Consider the following 26,981-nt stretch of genomic DNA (forward strand, 5'->3'; position numbering starts at 1 on the left):
AGGTGGTGTAGTGGTAGAGGACACACAGTGATGGCAGCATCAGCCTGAAGCTCAGGTCACACCACTCCCATTCTATCTTTGTCACCTTGGAGAGATCCCTTTCATTTCTCTCCTAGGTTGTATCTCTTATTTTCTAAACCCTATGTCTCCCTCTGTCATGGTTCACTCCCTGTTTTGGGAAGAGGACATCTTGAGCTAAAGAGAGAAGGGGAACACCAGAGAGTAAAATTTATTTTAAATCTTGGGGCTGGGATTGTATGTGGCTCAGTGGTACAGCACTTGCCTAGCACGCGTGAGGCACTGAGTTTGATTCTCAGCACCACATACAAATCAATAAATAAAGGTTCATCAACAACTAACAAAAATATTTTTAAAAATTTCTTTTAAATCTTGAATGTCTGAAAGTATCTCTATTTTATCACCACAGTTGATCGGTAATTTGATTGGTATAAATTCTTTAAAACTGCAAAGATATTTCTCCATTGTTTTCTAGCTTCCAGTATTATAGATGAAACCATTTTCATTCTGGATCCTCTATTAAGACATTTTTACTTTTTTTCTTTGTAAATTGATTGCATCTTCTTTTTGTTCCTAGTGTTCTAAAACGATGTATTTTTAGATAGGTTGATTTTTAATGTAGTATTCTTAGAATATGTTGGAATCTTTCAATCTGGAAATTTATATCTTTTTGGTTGGGGGTATTATCTTGAATTATTTCTTGGCCTCTCTTCTGGAATTCCTATAGTTTATATTTTGAATCTCCTGAACTATCTCTGAACTAGTTTTCTTAGCTTTTCTTTTTTTTTTTCACTAATAAAAAAAATTGTATTTACTTAGAAGCATTCAGAATGTCAACAAAACAGCTGCAACTTTTTTTTTTTTTGCAGTTACATAGTGGTATTCAGTTAACAGAACAACAATTATTTCGTATAAGCTGCATCAGAGACAACTGAAGATGATAAACTACTGTCCCCATACATAACTAATTTGTGCTGTGTACCAACAAGAACCTACTTTAAATTTCCATGCCAATTTACAACCCCCATACTGCACCAGACAAGGTTAGTGGCTACTGAAAAATACCACCAGGACAGGGCTATCTAAAGACACATTTGGTAGTGTGTTAACTATACAAAAAAGACACTGTACAGTTTAAAAACAAATCTTACACAGCCTTACATTTCAATTTTTTTCCTTAAAAGGAGTGAGTTGTGTACAGGGGGGTTAAATGCTTTATAGACAAGAAAAAAAACTGCGCTAGAACCAACGTATTCATCATCATCATCTTTTTCATCTTCATCTTCTTCATCTTCCTCTTCCTCCTCATCCTCTTCATCTTCCTTCTCTTCCTCCTCTTCCTTCTTTTTTTTGCTTTTTTCAGCCTTTACAACTCCCTTTTTTGCTGCATCAGGTTTTCCTTTAGCTCCGTAGGCAGCCATATCCTTTTCGTATTTTTCCTTCAGTTTAGCAGCTTTCTTTTCCTAAGGCTGCTTGTCATCTGCAACAGTGTGATTTCACATCTCTCCCAGTTTCTTTGCAACATCACCAATGGATAGACCAGAATGTTCTCCTTTGATTTTTGGGTGATACTCAGAACAGAACAAGAAGAAGGCCGACAGAGGCCTCTTGGGTGCACAGGGATCCTTGAACTTCTTTTTTGTTTCCCCTTTAGGAGGGATATAGGTTTTCATTTCTTTTTCATAATGGGCCTTTTAAGCCTTTGCCATGTCTTCAAATTTTCCTTTCTCTTTAGCAGACAAGGTCTTCCACCTCTCTGAGCACTTCTTAGAAAACTCTGAAAAGTCAACTGAAGCATCTGGGTGCTTCTTCTGTGCTCCTCCCGGCAAGGTTGCACAAAGAATGCTGATGATGACATTTTGCCTCTCGGCTTCTTAGAAGCTCCTTTGCCATGTTTAGTTGTTTTTCCTCAGCAAGGCCCAGAGTTGCCCAGTGCCCGTCCAGCTCTCACTTGCCCCGGCACTGTCTCTATGGAGCTCAATGTATTTCAATCATATTTTCTTAATTTTGTGTTCTCTTTACATTTGCCTCTACTTCCTGAAAGATTCAAGTCAACTTTAATTTCCAATATTTCTAGTGAGTTTATTATTTCTGATATCATGTTTTTAATTTCAAAAAGGTCTTTTAAAAATTCTGTTCATTCCTGATTTACGGCACTCTATTCTTGTTTCCTGGATGTGATATCTTCTTTGTCTTTCTGAGGCTATTAAAACGGTTTGTTTTAGAAGTTTTTCTTCTTCTTTTGTATAGTTTTTTCTTTTCTCAAAGTTGTTTCTCATTTGTTTGCTTGGGTTTTTTTTTTTTTTTTTTTTTTTTCCCTCTCCTTTATGTTAGAGATTGTCCTCAGAATATCTGGAAATTCTTGACATCTGCTTGTGACTAAGAGTGGAGAACTGAAAAGCTGGTTGCAGTCTCTTTTTTTTTTTTTTTTAATTTTTCTCTTTCCACAATTTTTATTGGTGCATTATAGTTGTACATAATGATGGGATTTGTTGTTACATATTAGTTCATGCACACAATATAATTTGGTCAATATCACTCTCCAGCACTTCCTCTCTCCCCCATTGCTTCTTACTCCCTAGTCTGTTTCCTCTACTGATCTCCTTTTGACTTTTCAAGAGGTCCCCACCTCATCCATGGTTTAAAGTTCTTAGTGTTAGATGGGAATATCAATTCTGAGCTTCACTATAGGCTGATCCAGACCAACCATTTATTGGAGAATACCCAAAGTCAGTCTGTTTGGTTTTCTTTCTTGGTTTTGTCTAATTTAACATAGGACATTTTGTTTTTCAATCTTTTACCTGGAGGGAAGAAGTCTGATTGCCAGCTTCTCAAGAGCTGAGTGGGGAAAGAGGGCTTTCTTTAACCTGTATTGTATACAATAGACAGTATTCCTGGTTTTGGTAATATGTCAATTCTCTCAATGGTGCTAGATGAACTGAGGTTCAAAGATCCTTTGTTTTATTTTCTTAGGCCTCTGGTCTTATTTTGGGCCCTTCTTTACCCACTCCTGGGATTTCTAAACCTTTTGCAGTTCCTTTGGAAGGTTAAAAGTGTTGTTTCTCAGTTTTTCTTATGTCTGGCTTTGGATTTAGGGTTCTTGGGTCTGCTAAGTCACTTTTCATTTGTTGGCTGCTTTCCAGCTATTCATAGTCGCATATGGGACACCCATTTGTCATCAGAGATAATCCTTTAACCATTTTCATTTGGCATCAGTTCTCATTTTGGCCCAGGGTTCTGCAAATGCTGAGGAATGTTTTTTCTTTGCAGTAGAACTATAAGACAGATTCCACTTAATGAACCTCTTTATTGATGTCAATTTCAGCAGACCCATCTCAGCACAATGGAAACTTTTTGCTGAGTTCTCTCATATACATGGGAGGTAAGGCTGTCCTTGTGGTCTACTGCGTAAGTACAGTCAGGAGGACTTTCTGGAGGAGGTCATGAGGAACAAGGAGACCTGGGATGAATAAGAAAGAAGGGATCACTGAACAGAATTTCAGGATCATCTGGATGTTTTCTACCTTGTCTGCTGGACTAAGGAGCTAAGAGACATTTTCTCTGGCTCTGTTACTGAGTCTGAGGGTGTGGCCGGAAGACCCTGCCATGGGTTTTCAGGATAGCATGACCTGTTCCTCCTCGTAGACTTCAGGCTCCTAGGTTATTCATTGTCCAATGAGGTTCTTGTTCCTGGGGACTGAACAGGAAGGTTGTTGTGCTAAAGCAGTGTTTCTCAGTCTTTTTCCATTATTGCCTTTTTATATATTTTTCAAAAGTAACCACCCGCCCCATGAAATTTTAACACCATAATTATATTCTGTATCTGTTTTTGTATGATTGGTTCCCAATTTGCAGTGATTGACTTAAAGTTTTTTTGACATTATGATGGTATGTAAATCATATGTATTGAGTAGAAACTGCTTTAAATTTTTTTTTTTTTTTTTTTGTACTAGGGATTGACCCAGGGGTGCTTAACCCCTGAGTCACATCGTCAGCCCTTGTTTTGTACTTTATTTTGAGACAGGGTCTTGCTGAGTTGCTTAGGGCCTCACTGAATTGCTGAGGCTGGCTCTGAACTCGCAATTTTCCTGTCTCAGCCTCCTAGCTGCTGGGATTACAGGCGTACACCACTGCATCTGGCTGTGCTTTAAATTTTGAATTTGCATCTTTTACTGGGCTAGCCATATGCCATATGATACTGTCATGATGCTGGGCAGTGACAGGGAGATGCAGCTTCCCGTCAAACCCGTAATCACAAGAGGAAAACATCATGACTCTCCAGTGTGCTGTGTTGCTGAGCTATGATGTTTGGTAGGTTAGATGTATTCAATGCATTTTTGACTCACAATGTTTTCAGCTTATGACAGTTTTTTCAGGGTACAACCCCATCACAAGTCAAGGAAAATATGGACCACTTTATACCCATGCTTTATACATGATAAGATTTTATACCCCAACTCCCAACCAATTTTGCCCCATGGGGGTGCTCATATTGCTCCCCCTGAGAATGCATGGGCTAAAAGAACCAGGGTAGCAGCCCTAGCTCCTATCATGACCTGTGGTCTCAGTCTTCAGGCCCAGGCAAGCCTGAAGACTTCTGTTCTTGGGGTTCCAGGCCTCCCAGTTGCTTGTAGACAGAGCTTCCTATTCCTCTACCCTCAGCTTTGTGCAGTCACTGTTCATGCTGGGGTCCGTGGTGCTGTACTTCAGCCACCGCAAGGAGTACGTGGCTTCCATGGTGTTCTCCCTGGCCATGGGTTGGACCAACATGCTCTACTACACCCGTGGATTCCAGCAGATGGGCATCTATGCTGTCATGATTGAGAAGGTGCGTGTTTATAACCAAGTGGTTTCTCCTCAGAACCTGTTTACTACATGGGTGAAATACTGTTTCATAGAGTCCATCCAGCCTCCTGGTATCTTCTGAGGAGTTGCTGGTTTAGCTCCCAGCTCATCCTTGAAGAATCAAGCAATCTGGTCTGACTTGGGTGCAGGGGTTTCCTTGAAATTTGATGCCTCTGCATCCTAGGCTCCCCTCTCCTGACCAGAACAATAGGCCTGGGGGAAGGGCGGATGAGTCCCTTATGACACCTGAGCTATGAGGCCTGTTCTTTGGTCCCACTCCAGACTGATGCAGTCCTGGCCCTTCCCTTCACTTCTCCCAGGACCTGGACTTGCCTCTGATATGCCTGCTTTCTCCTACAGATGATCCTGAGAGACCTGTGTCGGTTCATGTTTGTCTACCTCGTTTTCTTGTTCGGATTTTCCACAGGTAATGGGCTTGGTTGGGGCTGATAGAGTGCAGGGCTCCAGCTCACCTTGACTTCTTGAGGCCTCTGCCAGGGGCTGGGTGGGGTGGACAGGTGTGTGCCTTTAGGTCACAGATCAGATGGACAAAGAACACACAATGAGCCCAAGAACTTGGAAATGTGATTCATAATGTTTTCAGTAATTTTTGAGGTAGGAGGCACTGCTTGTCTGGAGTATGGTTGTAACTTGGCTCAGTTTTTTTCCCCAAGTTTTCATTTTGTCGTTATTTCAGACTTAATGGCAAGTTTCAAGAATAGCACCATAACTTCTCTGTATTCCTTACCCAGATTCCCCAAATTTTATCACATTTAAAAGTCACTCTTCTCCCCAACACACACACACATACACACACCTCACACTTAAAAACCTGTTTGAGGTTAAGTTTCAGACATTATCATCCTTTCCCACTAAATCCTTCAGTGTATATTTCCTAAAAGCAAGAATAATCTCTTATATAAATACAGTGCAATTTTCAAAACCAGGAAAGTTATACTGATGCATACTATTAGCTAATCTGTAGCTAATTTGTTTCACAATTTTAGCAGTGTCCTAATAATGTCTTTTATGGAAAACGAAGATTGCAGATAATGTGATATGTTCCATTGTTATGCCTTCTTGGTCTTCTTTAATCTGGAGCAGGTTCTTGATCTTTGTCCTTTCTGAATTTAGCATCTTTAATGAGTAAAGGCCTGTATTTCAGTTTGGGTGTCTGATGTTTCCCTATGATTAGATGCAGGTATGCATTTTTGTCCAGAACATCAAGGAAGCAATGTGTATCTTTTTTTTTTTTTTGTACTGGTTATTAAACCCAGGGGCACTCAACCACTGAGGCAAATCCCCCAGCCCTTTTTTATTCTTTATTTAGAGACAGGGTCTCACTGTGCTGCTTAGGGTCTTGCTAAATTGCTGAGGCTTTCTTTGAACTTGTAATCCTCCGCCTCAGCTTCTGAGCTGCTGGGATTACAGGTGTGTGCCACTGTGCCAAGCAGCAATGCATATTGTATCAGGACTCACACAGTCTGTTCATCCCATTTCTGGTGATGTTAACTTTGATTGCTTGGTTTTGGTGGATGCAGATTTTTCCACTAAAAAATTACTGTCACCCCAACCCCCATATATTTATCTTTTTACATCAGTAAGTTCTCATGAATCTTTTCTTCACAGATTCTCACTTTGTTAAATGTGTTGTAATCCTTACTAACTCCATTTCTTTTCATGCTCAAATTGTCTGAGATTGGATCATTGGGAGCACCTTCAAGCTGGCTCCCATGCACTTCTGACATGTCCACATAAATCTCTGAGCATGTGGCTCTGATTCAATCCTCATCTGAGTTCTGTGGTGCACCCTCCCCTGTTCCCACCTGAAGTGTGTTTTGGAGTTTCTATTTGGAAGGGATGGGTAGCTATGGATGGAGGAACCTGATAGATGTGGGCTCTTGCATGTGGATCTGAAGTCCCTGCATATCAGTGACCATGGGGGTTAGGCCAGGGGGTTAGTGGATACTGATATGCAGTAATCATGTTGCACAACTGCTCCAGGCTCTCAAACTCTGGATTACACTTCCAAAGTAGAGTGCAGAATGTGAGAAGAGGCTGTTCTCTGAGCTGATCTAAACCCATGGTTCTAGAATGGACATCAGAGGGACACAGGGAAACAGGATGTTACAGGAAAAGTGGGTGTGAAGCCAGATCAAACATGTAAGGTTAAGCAGATTGTACACTACACAAAGGAGGCTGTATTCACATTATAAACACAGATTTGTACATGTAACATTTTTGTCTAGCACATGATGGTAAAGTTCTCATTATAACAAAGCAGTATATTAGGACAATTTTCTGATAGTTTGGTGGAAGGGGTGCTTTAAAAAAAGAAACCACACAAAGGTCTTGCATGACCAAGCAGCATTCCTGCTACAGACCCATCCTGGGGTAAGGAGGTGTATGTCAGGGTACCTGGGGTCTTGGCTTCTATCCAGTTCCTCCCCCCACCTCCATACCTGCAGCGGTAGTGACACTGATTGAGGACGGGAAGAATGACTCTGAGCCAGCTGAGTACACATCACACAGGTGGCGGGGTGCTGGCTGCAAGCCACCTGACAACTACAACAGCCTGTACTCCACGTGTCTGGAGCTGTTCAAGTTCACTATTGGCATGGGTGATCTGGAGTTCACAGAGAACTACGACTTCAAGGCTGTCTTCATCATCCTGTTATTGGCCTATGTGATCCTCACCTACATCCTCCTGCTCAACATGCTTATCGCCCTCATGGGAGAGACTGTGAACAAGATTGCGCAGGAGAGCAAGAACATCTGGAAACTGCAGGTGTGTTGGGGTATGTTGCCAGGAGGTGTCTGCTGCTGTCTGCTGAATCACACAGTTGAGCACACGAGCCCCTGTGGGATTTGGGGGCGGTGGTGGAAAGCCCAGTCAGGCCAGGAATGAGCAGTGGCACCTCCTCAGCTGATGTCCTTCCCACAGGTTTCTCTGTTGAGCATGGGCAGCACAGCATCAGGTTAGCTTAGCTGGTGTTCATAGACATTGTGTTTGACCATGGACTGGACAGCCCTAGAGGGAAGGAGATGAAGTGCTCAGACCTGTGGGGTGTCCACCACATAGGAACTCGATCTAGGGTGGACACTAGAGATCAGACTCCGGGTGCAGCTCACACGGGGAAGGCCCCTGAGAGCTCCTTTCTGAGCCCTTGGTCCATACCTGCTTCCCTAACTACTACTAATAAAATTATCACTCTTATTAAGTAGAATTTACACAATTCTAAGTATCTTGCTCCCCCAATCTCATTTAATCCTCCCACTCCATAGAGTGGATTCTGTTATTATCCCATTTTTGCATGAAGGTGTTGAGGCAGAGAGATGTCAGGTACCTGTGTTCCAGACCACACAGCTGGTAAGTAGCAGAGCCAGGCTGCAGACTAGGTGGTATTACTTCCAAGGTCCTGCTCTTAATTACCACCCTAGGTTGTCCTTGTGTGAGTTCCTCAGGGAAGGATCTGGGACTCTCCATATCCAAGCAGGCAGGGATGATCTGGACTGGAGGGCTGAGCTCCCTTCCTGGAGTGTGCACCTGCTTGCTACGGAGACAAACCTAGTGTACAAGGTCCTGGAAGTCCAGGTTGGAGGCATCAGGGACAGGGAGAGACCCTGGAGGGGCTGATCCTGGCATCTAGCATAGGTTGGCCCCTGAGGAGCCCTCTGCCTCTCTGCCCTTTGTATCTTGCTGCAGAGAGCCATCACCATCCTGGACACAGAGAAGAGCTTCCTAAAGTGCATGAGGAAGGCCTTTCGCTCAGGCAAGCTGCTGCAGGTGGGGTACACACCTGACGGCAAGGATGACTACAGGTGGTGCTTCAGGTAATGCCCAGGCAGAAGTGAAAGCCATGGGGCTCCAGGGTCCAGCCATGGGCACTGGGGGCCCTCCTGGAGCCAGTTGTGGGTACAGAGGCTGTCTCAGGATCTTTGGGGGCCTGTTGTGGGGACTCTTCTAAGGCCAGCTGCAGGTACGAGGGTTACCCCAGGGCTCAGCAGTGGGCATAGGAGACCAACTTCAGATCTCATCAGGAAGGGATGCAGACATTAACTATTGGAAAATGTGAAATGTCCAGAAGGGATCACCTAGCAAGGAAGGCCAGAAGCAGGAATCCAATAAAGTCCCTGGGCCTCATGGTGTGGTCAGAGAGGGATGGTATCCAAAAAGCAGGCCCTCTCCACTAGCTGTGTCTCCATCCAGATCTGTGGGTTTTGGGGATGAGGAAGCTACACATGGCCCCAAGGGAGCCAACTCCCTGACCCCTGGTTCCTCCCCTGTAGGGTGGATGAGGTAAACTGGACCACCTGGAATACCAACGTGGGTATCATCAATGAGGACCCGGGCAACTGTGAGGGTGTCAAGCGCACCCTGAGCTTTTCCCTGAGGTCAGGCAGAGGTAAGGCATGCAGGTCCATGCTGTGGTGTGGAGGGGCCTGTGACTGGTGGACTGATGTTGGGCAGGTGGGTCCCCTACTCCTTGAAGGCATTTCTTACCCTCTCAAAGGACCTGGGCTCAGTAACAGCCCTATCACTGTATAGGGGCCCAGGGAGGGCCTTCCAAGGAGGCAGCAGGATTTGAACTCAGCCCAGGTGAGATCTTGATTTGTGCTGCTGAGAATAATTCCAGGATATGTTAAAAAAAAAAAAAAAAAAAAAAAGGCACAAGCAAGATTTATTTAAGGGCAGAAAATGTATAACACACCAAAGACAGGTGTAGATATCTTTTGGAGACGAGCAGAGTGATGATGGGTGCAGGGTTGAGTTCTCTGATTATATATATAATTTTTCTGGGAAAAAATGTGCAGGTTTTCAGGCAAGCTTTGTTGAAGATCAAATCCTATATGAATCACTTGATATTTGGGGGTTCATAATGTTTCTTTTTGGTTGATAAATCTAGCCATAAATCAGTTGTGGGCATATTGTGTAGGTAACATTTAAATTGATTATGTTTTTCTTCTAGTTGGTCTGTTACAAGCATACACTTGGGGGTTTTGCTGATCTAACTGAAGAGACAAGCATGGCTGGCCATGGTCATATCCTGATCTACATCTACTAAGGGTCTCTTTTTCTCTCTCCCTGAGAGCCCACCTATCTCAGTCCCAAATGTCAGCTAATCACATGCACTTAGCCATAGGCACTCTTACATGCCCTCATACACACCTGTGCAGTTGAACACTTGGTGTGCCAGCAAGTTGGTTGTGCCAGCCTGGCCCAGGCACTGTCCCCAGTGCCCAGAGGAAGCAGCTCAGGTCACATCCCACTCCCTGGAATGGTCAGTGGGTGAGGGCTGCCCTGCCTCCTGGCCCTGCTTCTCATGGCCCATATGTGCTGTCACTATCTCTGTGAGGCTGGAAGAAACAAACAGGTGCAGGAGAGCACTTCCTTTACACGAATGCATGGGTTGGACGGCAGCGGGTAAGAAATGGAGCCATAAAAAAGCCTGGGGAAAATTATAACCAGAAAATCATCTAACAGTTTGGTGGTAAGCATTTCACAGTAAGCGCTAAATTAAGGGTCTAGGGACATTTATTTAAAAATGAAGCAGACATAGTTTATATAGAACTGATTTTGAGTTGATTATGCAGGTGGGCCACTGCATCCAGCTTAAAATGCACACATTTTATAAATGTACAGTTTTGTAAGTTTTGATAAATGTACATGCACAGTCAGTTACCACCCTTCTCAAGATATAGAATCTTCCCATCATGCCAGAAAGCACCCATAAGTCCTTTCAAATTCAAAGACTACCCTCTAGGTAGTCTATTTCATCCTCCCCAATCTAGGGAACTGTCTAATTTCTGTTACTATAGATTTGTTTTCTATCAGCTTTTGTTTACCTGAGAATGTCTGTTTCATCCTCAAGCTTGTTTCATATAGAATCTGGGTTCACAGGTTTTTATTTTTATTTTTATTTATTTTTTTTATCTTGACACTTGGTTTCTTCACTTGCCTTGCCTTCTGGGAGAAGTCATCATTATTTGATTGTATTCTTGGGTATGTAGTATTTCCCTCCTGCCCCCTACCCCCACTGCTTTTAAAATATTTTCTTTATCTTTGGTTTTCAGCAGTTTTTCTAAGGTATACGTAAGTATAATCTTCTCTGTTTTTCTTTTTTTTCCTGCTTTGGGTTTATTAGGATTATTGGATCTGTACATCAATATGTTTAATTAAATCTGAGAAACTACACATATTGCTTGACTCTCCTTATCTTCTCTTTTTGGGATTCCAATGACATGTGTGTTAGACTATGTGTTATTGTCCTATAGGTCTGAGGCTTTGTTTATTACTACTCATTTTTTTTCTCTGTCTCAAATTTAATTTGATCCGTGTTCACATTCAATGTTCCTTTTCATAGGCATCTCCAAATTGCTATTAATCTCATCTAATGAATTTTGCACTTCAAGTATTGGACTTTTTGGTTTTAGAATTTCTGTATTTTAAAAATAATTCTCATTTCTCTGCTGAGATTCCCTAGCTATTCCCTTATTAAAACCATAATTCCCTTTAGTTCTTTTAACATATTTATAATAGCTGCTTTAAAATTTCTGTCTGAAAAATACAATATCTGAATCATCTTGGGTTCAGTTTCTTTTAACTGCTGTTTTTCCTGATTATGGGCTGTATTTCTTTCCTCCTCCTCCTCCTCCTCCTTTCTCTCTCTCTGTCTCTGTCTCTGTCTCTCTCTCTCTCTCTCTCTCTCTCTCTCTCTCTCTCTCTCTCTCTCCTTCCCTCCCTCTCTGTTTTATATCTTTTATTTTAAAATTGTACACTGTAGATAACATACTGTGCAAATTCTAGATTCTGTTCCCTTCATTCAAATGATATTGAGGGTTTTTTTGTTGTTGTTCAGTTGGTGGTTCAGTTACTAAGGAATCACCTTGAATTTGTATAGGCTTAATTTTAAATGTTGTTACAACAGATCTGTAGAAATCCCAAGGTACATTCCTGTGAAAACCCCGAGGTATATTCCAAGTCCATCAAACTTGTAGAACTCAACCTCTGAACTTTGTTTCCACTGATGATCTTGTCAAGATCTTGTTGGGGATCTTGAGTAGGCTCTGTCTAGATCATGGCCATTACTCCTAAATGGAGCTTGTCTTGTGTCATAACTCCATACCCACAGTATTTAAAGGAAGGTAAGGAGACCTCTCCACTCTGGTTGAGTTCCCCCAGCGTTACTCAATATCCCCCCAGGATTGCTCAACCTTTAATATCTCTGTCTGCTTTTCCCTCCCTCTCCCCCTCCCTCTCCCACTTTCTTTCCCTCTTTCCTCCTTCTCCTCCCCCCCTTCCCCCCCCCCCCCTGCTTCTTCTTTTTCTTCTCTCTCTCTCTACTGGAGACTGAAGTCAGGGGCACTTTACCCCTGAGCCATGTCCCAAGTGCTTTTTATTTTTTGAGATAGGGCCTTGCTAAATTTCTGAGGCTGGTCCCAAACTTGTGATCCTCCTGCCTCAGCCTCCCAAGTGACCTGTATTCAGGTGTGCACCCAGCTTCTGCTTCACTTGCAACCCCATAAGCAACCACTCTCTAGTAAGGGTCATGTAGTTTCCTCATGAGCAAGCACAGTGCAGCTCTCAGCCAAGGACTTGTGGGAACCAGCCACCTCAAAGCCTTCTGGGCCTCTACCCATAACTCCTTCTTCCTCTTCTCCTGTACTTACCTCCTGGAATATAGCTGCTTCAGCTACCCCAAACTCCTATTTCTTCCTCCTCAGCTCAGGGGTAGTTCCATGCTCTGCTTGGATTGCTGTTCACTGCACTGTAGATGGGAAATTGTCTCTAAGCAGATAGGTAAATCATAGGGCTCCCCTATGAATTTCACCTCTCGAGGTTTTCAGGTTTTCACTATCTGTTGCCCTAGCTCATACACTTTGCAGCATGTATTTTGCCCAGTTTTGTAGTAGTCAACAGCAGGATGGCTAGTCTGGTACTAGATGCTGCATTATAATTGAAAGTAGAGAACTATTTTAAGAAAAGCTTTTTTTTTTTTTTTTTTTTTTAAATCAGTTTTTCCATAGGCTTCCTATAGCCCTGGGTGGTTCCTGAGTCTACTTGGAAGGTCTTCCTGTGTCACATTCTAACACTTACTGATTATCTCTTCTTCAATTGTTAGCTGGCCCAATTTTGCTGGAGAGCTATTTGAAGATAGTTTTGCATGTGATTTGAGCAGTTTTCTGATATCTCTCTTATTGATTTCATAAAAACCCACATCTTTTATAAGATGCACCATTTCACTTTGCAGATGATTTTATTATGTTTGCATGACATCGTTGGCTGTTTACAACATTGCACATTCACTGTGATATTAATAAAGACATTGACCCTGTGGCAGGGATGCACACATCTGTGTTAATTGGATGGGGTGGGGAGGTTGAAGGTTCCCTAATTTTGCACTTATAATTAATTAGGGAATACTTCTTGAGGATTTTGCATCTTTGCCCAACTTTGTAACAGTAGAAACTTCAGAAATGAATAGCGAACTATTTCACATAATGAGATCCTTTCCCTACCAGCACATGTGAAATGAAGGGATGAGGGATTGCAGTGGGGAAGGACCAGGGAAAAAGAGTGTTCAGTAGAAAAGTTAAGGAAACATGTGAGGGTCTTAGCATCAGAAATGTGCTGAGCAGCATTGGAAAGCCCATTCCTCCTCTGAGGGACCTGGAACTGGGGCTAGTCTGATAGTCTCCTGTCAATAGATGGTATCCCAGTGGCACCTGGCCTGTCTCACAATGTACCCTCCTGCTTCTATGCCTGGGTTCCCTGAGGAATCCTCCTTCAGCAGTTGGTGCTGGTATCAGGCTGGGGTTGTAGGCCAGGGTCAGTCTGAGGGTCTGGAAACTTAAGCTGGAGTAGTTACAATGGGACCAGCATCTGGCACACATGATGCCTCTGAGCTGTGGTCAGTGTCGGACACCAGCACAGGAGCCTGCATCATGGCCAGGCTGAGATGTGTGAGTTTAGACTGGTTTTCCAAAGAGATAAGACTCCAGGTGGCCAGTCTGGGGGCTTGGCTGATCAGGACTCTAGCAAATGGAAGGATACGTACAGCCTGCCCTCCTGGCTGTCTTTCCTTTAAGATGATCAGAGAGTAGAGATGGCTATGGGGGTGATAACTGGGTCTTCCTCAGTAGCTCCCTGGCATTTCAGGCCATATTTGAGATCCCCATTTGAGACCCAGTGTTACTGTTTTCCTCAGCATAGTTCCTAATCTTCTATGTCCTGGTAGGTCCTGGACCCTAAATCCTGATCCTTTGGTTGGTGTTCATTACTATAGCGCTCACCTGGTGTGGAGCCACTCATGGGGCAGACCCCTGTGTTCCTCTTTGGGCACCTCCTCTCTCTCCCACTGTGGCCGGGAGGAAATGGAAGCTGGGAGAGGTGAGGATGGAGTCTCATGTGGTCTCTACTTGTCCAAATGGACGAGGATCCTTGAGCAGCTGAGGGAAGAGGACTGATCCATGAGCCTCAAGAAGCACCTGCATGCCTGCACCTCTTTTATCTGGAGATTTTTGAGGCCAACAAGCAAATGTGTGTGTGTGTGTGTGTGTGTGTGTGTGTGTGTGTTTATTGCGTGCAAGGTAGCAATGATGTTTTATCCTTCAGTTTCAGGGAGAAACTGGAGGAACTTTGCCCTGGTTCCCCTTTTAAGAGATGCGAGCACTCGAGATAGGCACCATGCACAGCCTGAGGAAGTTCATCTGAAGCACTTTGCGGGGTCCCTTAAGCCAGAGGATGCTGAGGTCTTCAAGGATTCCATGGCTCCAGGGGAGAAGTGAGGAATCCCACCTGGGGTGCTCTCCATCCTGGGCCTTTGGATGCCCCACTGCCACTGAGGGGCTGTTCAGGGAACACCAGTGCCTTGTCAGCAGTGTGACCCTCTCCAAGCCTGCCCAGGCACTTTCCTAGGACTGCACTGGACCTGCTGTGGGAAGTGTGGTTGGGTGCATAGGAAGAGCTATGCATCCATCCATTACTGTCCCTGGGTGAATCTTCAATCAGGAAATGAGCTGCCTTTCAACTTCTCACTGACTTCATTAAACAGTGTGAAGGGTAAATCTCTACTTGGACATAGGTTAGATCCTTGTTGTCTTTGATTTTTATGCTACTGGGAGTTCCAATACATAGAGCCCTTTGATGAGAACAAAACTTTTCCTTCGATGTAGAATGCTAAAGCTCTTACTTTCTGTATTGTGTTAATATCTCACCTGCCCAGAGTACTCTTGTTGGGGGCTATTGTTTGATCCTCTGAGAAGGTGGGAGGTCACTGCTCCCATTCCCAACTCTGGCAGAATGAGGTTGTCCCAAGAGTGTCTTTATTCTTCAGTGTGAAATATCAAAGTCCCCAAAATATTAGCTCTATTATTGTTCAGATAAAAGTACAGAACCATGTCCCAAGGGACACATGGAGGGAAGTTTTCAATGATCATAATCCTGCTTCCTTGCAGTGCAAAATTCTTCCACTTCACCCATCTTCCATCAAATTAATAAATACATGTATATATATATATATACACACACATATGTGTTATAATAAGTGTGAACTTTGTGCCAGGCAATGAACCAGCATAGCAGATGGCTCTGTTTGTGTACACATGCATGTATGCATGTGTGCATGTGTGTGTGTGTGTGTGTGTGTGTGTGTGTGTGTGTGCGTGTACTACCCAATATGGCCACAAGCCTCTGGTCTCTCTTTAGTTGTTATTTGTGGGCAAGGATGTTCCTTCACAAACACACCAACTATAGTCAGCAAACTATGGTCCATGGGCCATATCTGCCCTTCAACTGTTTTCTTCTTTTCTTCTAATTTTTTTGTTATAGATGGACACAATACCTTTATTTTATTTATTTTTAGGTGGTGCTGAGGATCAAACCCAGTGCCTCATGCATGCTAGGCAAGTACTCTATCACTTAGCCACAATTGCAGCCCCTGTATCTGTTTTTATAAATAAGTTTTCATTGGAACACAGCCTTACCCATTCATTTATATAATATCTAGACTGCATTTGTCTCAAAATACAGAATTGAGTATTGCCAGAGATGGAGAAACTCACAAAGCCTGAAACATTTACTATCTGGCCCTTTTGAGTAAAGTTTGCTGACACTTCTTGATACTGAAATCTTGGTCTTATCCCCAGTGCCGATCCAATAATGAGGACAAGGGTTTGAGAAAAAATAAAAAGAAGTTTCATTACTTTGCTAGCAAAGGAAAAACACAGGGCATTCCTGTCCCAGAGGCCGTGATTCTAACTGCCAGGGGGATCCGGAGCTTTAAAGAGGGGATACAAGGCTACATTCCAGCTGTGCCCTATTGGGAGTCATAATTCATTTGTAGCCTTGAAAAGTTTGTTTCTCAGACCTGCTGGTGCCAGCCCTGACATCTGCATTCCTTCACTCCTGTGGTCTTTGGTGCATGTGTTGTGAGCTGAAGTACAGATAACTTGGCCTAGGAGGGGAGGAAGGTTAATCTTTCTTCCTCCTTGAATAGGGATGGGGAGACAGAGAAGAGGAAGGGAAAAAAAATCAGTTTTAAAATAAGTTGCAGTGGCAGAGCAACAAGCTTATATTTGAAGCAGAAAGTGTTCCCCTGTTACCTTCCTTTATGGGACAGAACTTAAGCAAATGATCCAGGAGCGAGATCTACCCTAGACATTGGTGTGTTGTGTTAATGTCAATGGATTGTGGAATGAGCTGCCTAGTTATGAAATTGTTGGACATTGGTTCAGAAAAGAACATATGACTTTATCTAGGGCTGGCTTTTGATGCTCCATGAGAGGTGAATCTGGGGAAAACACTGAGCCTCTTCCTCTATGATCTCCAGCATCACCTCTGTCCCACACCTGGAGCCCCACAGAGGAGCCTGAGGGCTGGCCCTTGAGGCAACGTGGGTGAAGTGAGGTGTGCGCAGACCAGGTGGGTGTGGAGGAGGAGTACAGACCAGACCACCAGGATGTGTGAAGCACTGATGAAAGTGCTTGGTGTGTGTTACCCTTTAAGCCTCTTAACAGCTCACCAAGAAGCTATTATTAGCTCCATTTTATAGATAAGAAAATCGAGGCACCAACAATTAGTAAGGTTACACAGCCAGTAAACCTGACCCAGGCAACCTGACTCCAGAGCTCAGGTTAAACTGCTGTGTCAGGCCCCCTGGGGCATGCAGACTTACGCCTGGGTCAGAAGGGAGAGCAAGGGTTTCTTGCTGCCTACTGAGGTCCCAGGATTCTTTGCTTTACCTTTGGGACTGTCTCAAAAATGTGTAGATGTCAGATGTCTGCAAATTGCTGCAAACTGGATCAGCTTTTGAACTTACTCAGAGCCGGAAGGAATCCTGCAGGCATTCCTTTGCAAAATGAATGATTAAAATGTTTTGTATAAGGCTAGGGGTGTACCTTCATCCGGCCCATTCTTTTTTCTTTTTACATTAATCAACCATCTTCAGAGCAGTTTTAGGTTTACAGAAAAATTGAGCAGGAGAGATTTCCCATGTACTCCCATCCCTTCCCCCAGCCTTCCCTATAATTGACATCCTGCATTAGAGTGATACATTCATAAGAACTGATGAGCCTACACTGACGCATCATTATTACCCAAGGCCATTAGGGCTCTCCCTTGATGGTGTACATTCCATGGGTTTTGGCAAATATATAAGTATGAATAGCCACCATTATAACATCATACAGAATAGTTTTACTGCCCCAAAAATCCTCGTGCTCCTCTAATTCATCCTCCCTTCCTCTAGCCTCTGGCAACCACTAATCTTTTTATTGTCTCTATAGTTTTACCTTTCTCAGAATGTCATGTACTTGGAATTACACACTATGTAGCCTTTTGGAATCAGCTTCTTTCACTTAGTATTAGGTTTCCTTTGTGTCTTAATAGCTCATTTCTTTTTAGCACTGATTGTTATTCCATTATCTGAATGTATCACTGTGTATTTATCCATTCATCTCCTGAAAGACATCTTGCCTTTTTCCAAGTGTTGGCAATTATGAGTAAAGCTGCAGAAACATTCAGATGCAGGTTTTTGTGTGAATGTAAATTTTCAGCTGCTTTGAGCAAATACCCAGAAGCACCATTGCTGGATCATATGGCAAGCATATGCTCAGTTTTGGAAGACACCACCAAATTGTCTCACAAAGAGGCTGGACCATTATGCATTCCCATCAGTAATGAATGGGAATTCTTGTTCCATATCCTTGCCAGCATTCAATGTCAATTTTATTTTGGCCTTTCAAATAAGTGAAGTAAATAGTCTTTCTCTCCCTCTCTTTAATATTTTCTTTTAATCTTTTAATAGGAGTAACCAATGTGTTGTATTTTCATTTTAGTATATGATATTTTTGTTCAGGTCATGTTCTTCACTTTTCTGTACTTTTTCTTTGCTAATACTTTCAGACAGCAAAATGGTAAAAAGGGAATGAAATAAGACAAAAAATATTTGTTTTACACGATGCTATTGTTGACATATATTGGTACTCTTTAAATATTTTATTTATCGATTTATTTATGCTAGGGATTTAACCCAGGGCTTTAGGCATGCTAAGTATGTGTTCCATCATTGAGCTACACCCAGTCCCCTGATTTATTTATTTTTAATTGGCAAGTATACATTGTATATATTTATGGTGTTTTGATATATGATGTTTTGATATATGTATGCATGGTGGAATGGCTAAATTAAGCTCTTTAGTATATTGTATTGTCTTATGTGCTTAACATTTTTTTGCAGTGGCAACATTAAAATCTACTCTCTTAGCAGTTTTCAAGTCTATTGCTGTCTCTGTCTTTGTCTTCAAGTCCCTCCCTCCATCATCTGGAAGCACGATGAGCCACACCCAGAATCCTGGACAGGGCTGCGGCTCAGCTTTTCTAGCCCAGGAACAGCCATGTCAGGTCACCATGCTGATGCAGAAGTAACCCCTTGTGATCATGGTCAGGGTCAGTCTGTTTGGGCCTGGGAAGGGCAATGAACTTTGCCTGGCTCCCCCTCCTTCCTCACAGCACCAAGTGGGGCATTTCCTGGAGTGTGTGGAGGGATGGGTCTGGGCCCTCCCCACTCCCTGCCTATATCTACCCCAAAGGAACTCCCCTCCCTCTATCCCTGAGGAGGTGGAACCTGTTGACTGGTCACTTGGGCCTGGTGTCTGTGGGGCCTTGGGAGGTATGGGGAGTGGGGAGGCAAAACCCTTGGGTGTCTTCCTTGGGCATTTTAGCAGGCAGGAGGATGGCTTCTGCAGATATACTCTGCTGACTAGGGCTTCCACTCTGCCCTCAGCCTGGCAGGAGAGGGGCTCACATGGGGGTATCTTGGCAGATATTTAGGAGCCCTGATGTTTAGACCTCTGGGGGTGGGTAGAGGAAGAAATATTCAGAGGCTGTCCTTTAGCTCTCTGCCAGTAACCCACCCAAGTTGGACCCCATCTCCCCTGAGGTTCTCCTCCACACATGTGGCCAGTCTGAAAGACCCCTTCCTGGGTTTGTGGTATCTCTGGGCTCCAGATGTTCTATCCATTGTAAGAGAAGATTCAGAGCACAACATCACTCTTGGAAATTACAAGGGACCAGGATCCAGGTAGTGGAGGGCTCTGAGGCATTGGGGCCCCTAGGAATGAGCCCCAGGGGTCAGACATGTGCCTGTAAGGCTAGACAGGCAATGTTAGGTTCTATAGGAGCTACAGGCATGGTAGAAAGAGGTGGGACTTTGGGCTCCACACTCCTGTGACTGTGCTGTGTAGACCTCAAACATAGGACAAAAGTTCCAGTTGGGCAAGTGCCAATTACATTGACAGGCAGAGGCACTGCATTTGGTTTAAATTGCTGGGTAAGTTACAGGCCTGGCAACAGAGATGACAGACAGCATCTGTGCCAGGCCACTGGCCATGTGCTCTGTGAGTCTATGCCAATGCAGCCCGGTGTGACTAAGGAGTCAGGGTTGACCCTGTGGCCTGGGACCACTTTGCAGGCTGCACCTCACTCTGCAGCCCTGTGTCTGTCACCTACTGAGTACACATGTCGCCTCAAGTTTGTTGCTGTGCCTGGAACATGCCAGGGCTTCTGGCCTCTGAGTCTTTGCTGATGCAGCTTTCGTCTTGAGGACACCTCCCTCTTCCCAAGACTAAACCCAATGCTCCCTCTGCCTGGAACATATCCCCACCTCCCCATTAGAGAACTTCCTCCTCCTTCTTTGGTCTTTATGGCCTGTCTGGCACATTATGGTTCCTGCCTGAGCCAGTCTCCCATGGCCCACAAGTTCCTCGAGGGTGGAGACTGCCTCCTCCCATTCTGAATCCCTTACTGGCCCTTTGATTCCCTGCTGGGGCCTCCCATGTGGGCTCTCAGGAGGTGTGGGATTAACTGGGACTGAGTGTGGATCACGTGTTTGGGGTGGAACTGGGTTTTCATGGAACAGCGCCTCTTTCTCTGTTGGGTGGCCTGGCTCCTGCTGCCACTTATAGAAGAGGGAGCTTTCCTTATTCCTTGCTGGGCACAGTGCATGCCTTTGCAGGGGGACCTTTTTAAACCAGCTCCCTCCTGGCATCTGAGAAGAAGCACAGGGAAAACGTCAACACTGAGGTTTGGCTACAGCCTTATCTGCAGGATCCTTAGATAGAAGCAATCCCCAGGGGTGAGGTGAGGGGCTGAGTCAGCAGAGGGTCCATGAGTAATGGGGTGGTGGGGACTATGCTATATCCAAGGTTGGGCTGTTTTGGTGGAGTTTCAGTACAATCAAGAGATTTCAAATCACCAGTGGGAACTTCAGGACACCCTTAGCTTAAACTGCAAAAGCAGCCTCCTCTTCACCTACACTGGAAAGCCCGCTCTGCCCTGTACTGGCTGCAGGTCCTGCTCTCATGACCTGGAAGCCTGACCCTGCCTCCAGCCACCTCCCCAGGCCTTGCAGGTTGTGGTGATGTGGAATTAAGGGGTTTGTCTCCTCAGAGCAGTTGGGAAAGTCCCTGCTGTATCAGCCACCAGCACCATCACCATCAGCAGATGCTGCCACTCTGTCTCTGCCATGTCTTGCCCACATCTTGCCTGAGGGAGCAGCTGTGTAAACCCTGAGTCAAGCTGTGCCCCGCCCCCTTCCCAGCAGTGGCCTGGGTCAGGAGGGAGGGCATAGAATCTTCCTGTCATGTTCAAGACTTGGAGAAAGGTGGCTCATGTAGTTGTTGGGAGAATAAACTGGCATGACCAAAGCAGTAATGTTTGATAGCCGTCACAGTTTGTTCTTTCTGCACTCTGGGCCTTGTTTTAGTCCTTTCTATTTGCTCTCTCATTTAAGTACCAGAGTAACCTTGCAAGGTGGTTATGTACATTTCCCAAATGAGGAAATTAAGGCTTGGGAGAATGACTTGCCCAAAGTCACACAGCCAGGAAGCTGGGAGGCTATCTGATTTAAGGTCCATGATGCATGAGTAGAAATCAATGAATGGGGACTTCCTTTGTCTCTGAGGAACTGATCCCAGGGACTGACTTTGAAGGACAGATGCCAAGTCTTGGGGCTGGACACCCTGAGGTCAAGCGCATTAGTCCTGAGCAGAGCACTTGAAGGTTCATTATGCCCTCTCACTCCCCATGATCTCTTTGATACCTCATTTCATCCTTGGAAAGTGAGTTCTCTATCATGATTCCCACTCAGTTGAAGAAATTGAGGCTTTTGATGGAATTTATCTGCTCATCATCAAATACAAGCAGGAACGTTGGGACCAGAACTTCAGCCTTGTGCCAAAGTAGGTGCCTCACCTTTCTTTTCCCCATGGGGTGAGGCTGCTGTGTGGGTGTGTGGGTGACTCACGTGGGGCACGTGGGTAATGGGTGGGGTCTGACTGGCGCCAAGGGCAGGTAGCCCAGCCAGTTCTGCTTCTGACACCTCATTCTAGCCATCAACAGTCCTTGTGTCTGCCATGAACGTCTCTCGCTGCCTTGGCCGCCATCCCAGTGGGGGGCCTTGGGCCCTGGACATGCGGTGATTTCAGAGCAAGAGCTATCATCAGCACCCAGGACCTTGACAGGTAAGTCCTCACCATACAGGGCAGCTGGTGCCCTCCAAGTCCACAGGAGACCAGGGTGTGGGCCTCGGGGTTGCCTGGGCCTTGTATACTGGTTGCTAATACCTTGGGGAAGTCAGGAAGGAGCTTGGGCTCTACCTGGGGAAGCACAGAAGTGAGCACTTGGCTGCTGGGTGTGTAAGGTAGCTTCTAAAGGACTCAGGAATCCTGAGTTTAGGAACCTAAGGAGAGAGATGGTTTCACAGCTGCCTGAGGGCAGAGCTGAGGCTCCTGTCTCCCTTGGTGGGCTCAAGGATGTAGTTCTTTGGGCCAGAAGTGTGACAGGAGTTCAGAATGGGATGAGGTGATGCAGTGAGGAGGGACAGGGCCCAGGTACCTCACAGGTACCAGCAGCCTTGAGGTCTTCCTGTGGTTGACAGGACAGGTCATTTCAACATTGTCAGGACTTAGGAGGTGTGACATTCCATTTCCCAGGTGAGGAAGCTGAATCCCAGGGAGAGGGAGGGCCAGGGCAGCAAGAGAGGCCAGCAAGTGAGCTTGCAGGGTTTATGGGGTGACTCAGGGAGCTAATTATAGCTGCTATGGCCCAGTCCAGATTGTCTTGGCCTGTCCTGTCCTGGCTGCCCCGGGCAGCCCACACTCATAGGACAGGGAAGATGGATCAATTAGTGTGCCACGGGTTAGGGTTAAATGGTCCTTGGGGACCATTCAGCCCATTCTTGGAGGGAAGTCAGAGGCCCAGGGATGGGTAAGAGATAAGATCTATCCTTCTTCCCATGGATCTATCTTTCTGTCCATGGGTCTTTTGGGGCTTGGAGAGCAGTCAAGGCCAACCTGTCTTCATCAGGCTGTGACTGGATATAGAAGGGATTCAAGTGTCCCTGAGGCTCTCCCCATGGGCTGCCCCACCTGGCTGGTCTTAAGGCCCCTCCTGAAAGCTCCCTGCCTCAAAGTGCCCTCCCTAGGGTGACTCCCCTTATCCTGAACCTGCTCACTTTTAGCATGGGTAGTGGGGTGTCTTATCTCCAAAACCCCTTCAGCTTAATGACAACCTGCTCTGGACACTCCCTCCAGGAAACTTTCCTACCTGGGACATGACCCAGTGGCTCTGGCTCTATCCCACCCCTCCCCACTTCATCTTAAAGAAATCCACCCCTCCCGGTTCCTCTGTGTATCCAAGTAAATTCCAGGAGGTGACTCAAGCAAAGATTAGCCTCTTAACCTCAGAGTTGCCTCCTGTCTACAGCATCCTCTCCCCATCTATCTCACCTGATGTGGGCAGTTGCCCATCTCCATCCTCCCCGCAACTCTCTCCTCCTGGTCCCCAGGCCACTGATCTCTCCCATCCCCATGCCCCTGTAGCCCTTGAGCCCTCTGTTGCTCCCCTGATGCCCCCAGATCAGCCATGGCACCTAAGTGGTGTTTGAAGCCCCACCTGCTACTGAGCCCTTCCCTGAAAGGATTCTCTATGGACTCCCCAGGATCTCCAGTCCCACCAGTTCCTTGCCACGCTCTGAACTATTGTGATCCCTGGTCTTTGAATAGGCTGTGCTGGCTGCCGAGATTGCCCTTCTTCCACACAGCAGCCTTTAGGGTGCTCTCCAAGATGCCTTCTCTAGTCTCTTTGGAAATTATCTCAGTCCCTCTTTCCAGCATCTCTGCATCCCTTGGAGCTCAGCATAATGCTCAACCCATCCTAAACATTGGTAAAGTAGATCTAGACTGAGGGGTTGACTTCAGGGGAAGGGACTCAATTGTTCCCTCCAGGCAAATGTGTCTGTGACAGATGTGATCAATGTGTTAGCTTCAGAGACCAGCTGGGTGTTGAGAAATTCAAAATACCAGAGGAGTCCAAGGCTGTGTAAGTAGGAACTTGGTGTTTAGAGAAGGGGAGGTGACAATCTTGCTCTGTCAAGGTCAAATATCTTTAAACATAGATCTGAAGACAAATTCGAGCGGAGCATCAGGAAAGCAGAACTAATCTTCACAAGTCCACCTGGAGCCTGGTGGGGCTAGATATATTAGTTAGAGGAAAGACTATAGGGCCTTCGTGATCTCACCTGGATGTTTTGCTGGGCTCTCTTAAGACCACATAAGCAGGGGACGGGAGAAGCTGCAGGGACAATCTCTCTACTCCCAAAAGGATTGGCAGCCTGGGAAGGTGAGGAGTGAGCTCCCTGTCCTAGCGGGTGTGAGCAGGAGCTGGATGGTATCACATGGGGGTATGAAACCCCCTGAAACTCCTCCATGCCCCCTCAACCTGAGAATCTGCCTTATGATTGCATTCTAGCCATGCATGCCCACCCCAAGGAGATGGTGCCACTTGTGGGCAGAAGAGCCACTGGCCCCAGTGGGAACCCTGTTGTCCTGACAGAGAAGAGGCCGGCGGAAGTCACCCCCACCAAGAAGAGGTAAGACTGGCAGACTTGGACCTGGCTTCTGTGCAAGTGGGGCACAGAAAGCTCTACTCCAAGGATCCCTTGCTTTCTGTGACCTAAGACTATCAGCATCATGTGGGGTGGTCTGGTGTCTAAATAGGTATAATTGGGGGAACAGCACTGCATACTTTGCCAGAGATATCTATATGACTGTATGACTCCTAGAGGAGTCAGGGGACTCTGAGGCAAGAATTCAGGAAGGCTCCTGGAGAAGGAGAGGGACTGCTGGAGCCATCCTTGAGAAAGGAGTGAAAAGGTGGGTGGGAATTCCAGGTGGCATGGATCCTCAACTAGATACATTTTTCACACACACCGATGGCTTTCATTTTGTGTATGTCTCGCCAGGTTAATCAAGCTCTCTAACCATATCTGTTTAAAGGAATATTTTGGAAACAAAAGAAAGAAAAACCCACCCCAGTTCTGTGTATGAGAACCAGCTGCCAAAGGCAGAGCTCCATTCTGTGAGAATTAAGATAGATCCTGGATTGCAAGTGTAATTTACTGGGGCTTTACAGACAGAGGTTTGTCTTGGGAGGATCCTGGCACTCTAAGGCTAGAGGAAGGGGTTTATTTGTTAAAGGTGGCCTGGACAAAGGTGGCCATGAAGGTATCTGGATTTCTCAATTATTAACATGTCCCATGACAGTTAGGTGCTGGTTAACAGCCAGCACAACACTCTGGCTCACTACCTTAAGGACTTTATTTGTCCCATAGGGTTGTGATACATGTCTGGGTGAACTGGCAGGCTGTGACCAAGACAGGCTATAGTCAAGCTGGATCCCTGCATGGGGACACTGGCAATAGCACCAACTCACAGGATGATGGTTAATTGGGATTATGGCAACCAAGTGGTCAGCACAGTGTCTGGTGTGAGGCCAGTGCTCAGCGTGTGTCCATAGTGATCAACTTGTTACCTTTATTGTTGTCACTGTTTTTATTCGTGAGGCTTCTGGGAGCTGGGATGGTTCATTCCCATCTCAAAGAAGGATTGAGGACAGGCTTCTGGGATACTGAAAAGGTTAGGAGTAGGGAAGGGGCTTCTCTAGGTTCATACTTTCCTGCCCCTGAGCTCCCTCCATGGCAGGGTCTCCATCCTTCAGATGACTTGATGCTTCTCAGATGGGCCAATAGAGCAGAAAACCACCACAGCTGTGCCTCCCTTGTACCTAGGATGGGCATTTGTTTTGCTTCCTCTCTTCCCTTCCCAGCCTCCTCTTGGGCCTAAGGCAAGCTTGGTGTTTTCCTTCTCAGTGTGTTTTTGTTGTTGTTAAAGACATAATCATTGAGCTGTCCTTTGTATCAGGCCCAAGGTTAGGCCCTGGACAGGGAAACAGGGACACTGGGGGAAAGAATACCCACTTCTGCTCACAGACTAGAGGGAGGGGCACCAAGGAGAATGCAGGAAGTGCCTAGAGAGAGGAGAAACAGGCAGAGTGGGATCTGAAGAAGGGCAGGTCATTTTTCTCCTGTGGGCAGTCTTGGGGTACTTACTAGAGAGGTGATATATTAGACTGGACGTTGGCAGATGGTGAGGAAGGGACAGAACATGCCAGGCAGGGGGATGTGGGAGCAGATGCTCAGGGTAGGGACCAATGGAAGTTTGGTACAGCTGAAGTGCTGAGTGAGTAGAAGAATTTTGGGGGCAATGAATCTCACTGGGGATGGGTCTTGGGGGTCAGTTAAGAAACTGAGACAATCCCAAGTGGGAGTGGAGTCATGTAGGGACTTCCTGTGGGAAGGTCTGGGGAGATTTGCATTTTGGAAAGATTACTCTGGGTGATCCATGTGGATGATGTATTGGAGAGGAGGCAGGGCCAGGGAAGTCATGGGGAGGTTGTTGGGAAGTCCCAGTGACAGGTGGCTAGGTCTTAGCTTGGGTATCAGGGATGGAGAGGAAAGGACAGACATATCAGAGAGGTATTAATGTCACGGAATCTGCTTTGGGTGGGAAGGGAGAAAGAACCGGAGTTACCTTCTTCTGGTGGGTTGACTTGGAGGGATGGTGGGGTCATCCCTGACTTGGTTCTATCAGAGGAGAAGGAGCAAGGTCAGGAGGAATGGTCTAAGTTAAGGTGTGAAATGCTGGGTAAGAGGTGTCTGAGGATATCTAGATAGAGATTTCATCCTGGAGCTCAGGAGAGGAAACTGGGTAGAGATGGAGATAAGTATCACAGGAGCAAGATGGGCAACCTGGGTCTAGATGGAAAGAGCAGAAATATCTAGGAAAGAGCAGAAATATCTTTGAGCTATGTTGGCAAGGACCACCCTCCCTTCTCAATTTCCCACGTGTTTTCGTCAGTTTTTTTTTTTTTTTTTTTTTTTTGCTGTTGTAACTAAAAGATCTGACCAGAACAATTTTAAAGGAGGAAAAGCTTATTTAAGGGCTCACAGTTTCAGAGGTCTCAGTCCATAGAAGTCCAACTCCATTCCTCAGGGCTTGAGGTGAGGCTGAACATCATAGTGGAAGAGTGGCAGAGGGAAGTAGCTCACATCATTAGGAAGCAGAGAGAGTCCACTTGCCAGGTACAAATGTATACCCCAAACCACACCCCAATTCCCACCTCCTCCAGCCACACCCTACCACTTCAGTTACCAATTCAGTTAATCCCTATCAGGGGATTAAATCACTGATTGGATTTAAGACTCTCATAACCTAATCAT

The 26,981-nt window shown here is 45.5% G+C and overlaps 2 protein-coding genes and 1 pseudogene across 11 annotated transcripts in view; 2 read left to right on the plus strand and 1 right to left on the minus strand.

Moving 5' to 3' along the window:
* The window catches only part of TRPV1 (transient receptor potential cation channel subfamily V member 1), a 34,902-nt gene extending 16,175 nt beyond the window's left edge, over positions 1-18,727 (plus strand). For 2 of the 3 annotated variants that reach the window (XM_079133814.1, XM_079133816.1), the window contains 6 exons: positions 4,681-4,846; positions 5,224-5,290; positions 7,332-7,651; positions 8,570-8,697; positions 9,154-9,269; positions 14,480-18,727. In XM_079133814.1, the coding sequence (XP_078989940.1) occupies positions 4,681-4,846; positions 5,224-5,290; positions 7,332-7,651; positions 8,570-8,697; positions 9,154-9,269; positions 14,480-14,652 (970 nt within the window). In that variant the 3' untranslated portion in view covers positions 14,653-18,727. Of the gene's footprint in view, positions 1-4,680; positions 4,847-5,223; positions 5,291-7,331; positions 7,662-8,569; positions 8,698-9,153; positions 9,270-14,479 lie in introns of those variants that run through there. The other variant, XM_079133815.1, reaches the window with a different exon arrangement.
* Positions 803-1,903, minus strand: LOC306657635 (high mobility group protein B1-like; annotated as a pseudogene). Its single transcript has one exon. The product of its transcript is annotated as a high mobility group protein B1-like (transcript).
* Positions 18,728-21,726: 2,999 nt separating the features above from the next.
* The window catches only part of TRPV3 (transient receptor potential cation channel subfamily V member 3), a 67,480-nt gene continuing 62,225 nt past the window's right edge, over positions 21,727-26,981 (plus strand). For 6 of the 7 annotated variants that reach the window (XR_013762387.1, XM_079130819.1, XM_079130820.1 and 3 more), the window contains exons 1-2: positions 21,727-21,885; positions 24,173-24,293. Coding sequence is in view for 5 of the 7 variants with exons in the window: in XM_079130819.1 (XP_078986945.1) it covers positions 24,175-24,293 (119 nt within the window). In the remaining 2 variants the exon portion in view is untranslated. The remainder of the gene's footprint in view (positions 21,886-24,172; positions 24,294-26,981) is intronic. The other variant, XM_079130824.1, reaches the window with a different exon arrangement.

Source organism: Sciurus vulgaris (genome assembly GCF_902686455.1).
Source record: "Sciurus vulgaris genome assembly, chromosome: 3".
Taxonomy (NCBI): domain Eukaryota; kingdom Metazoa; phylum Chordata; class Mammalia; order Rodentia; family Sciuridae; genus Sciurus; species Sciurus vulgaris.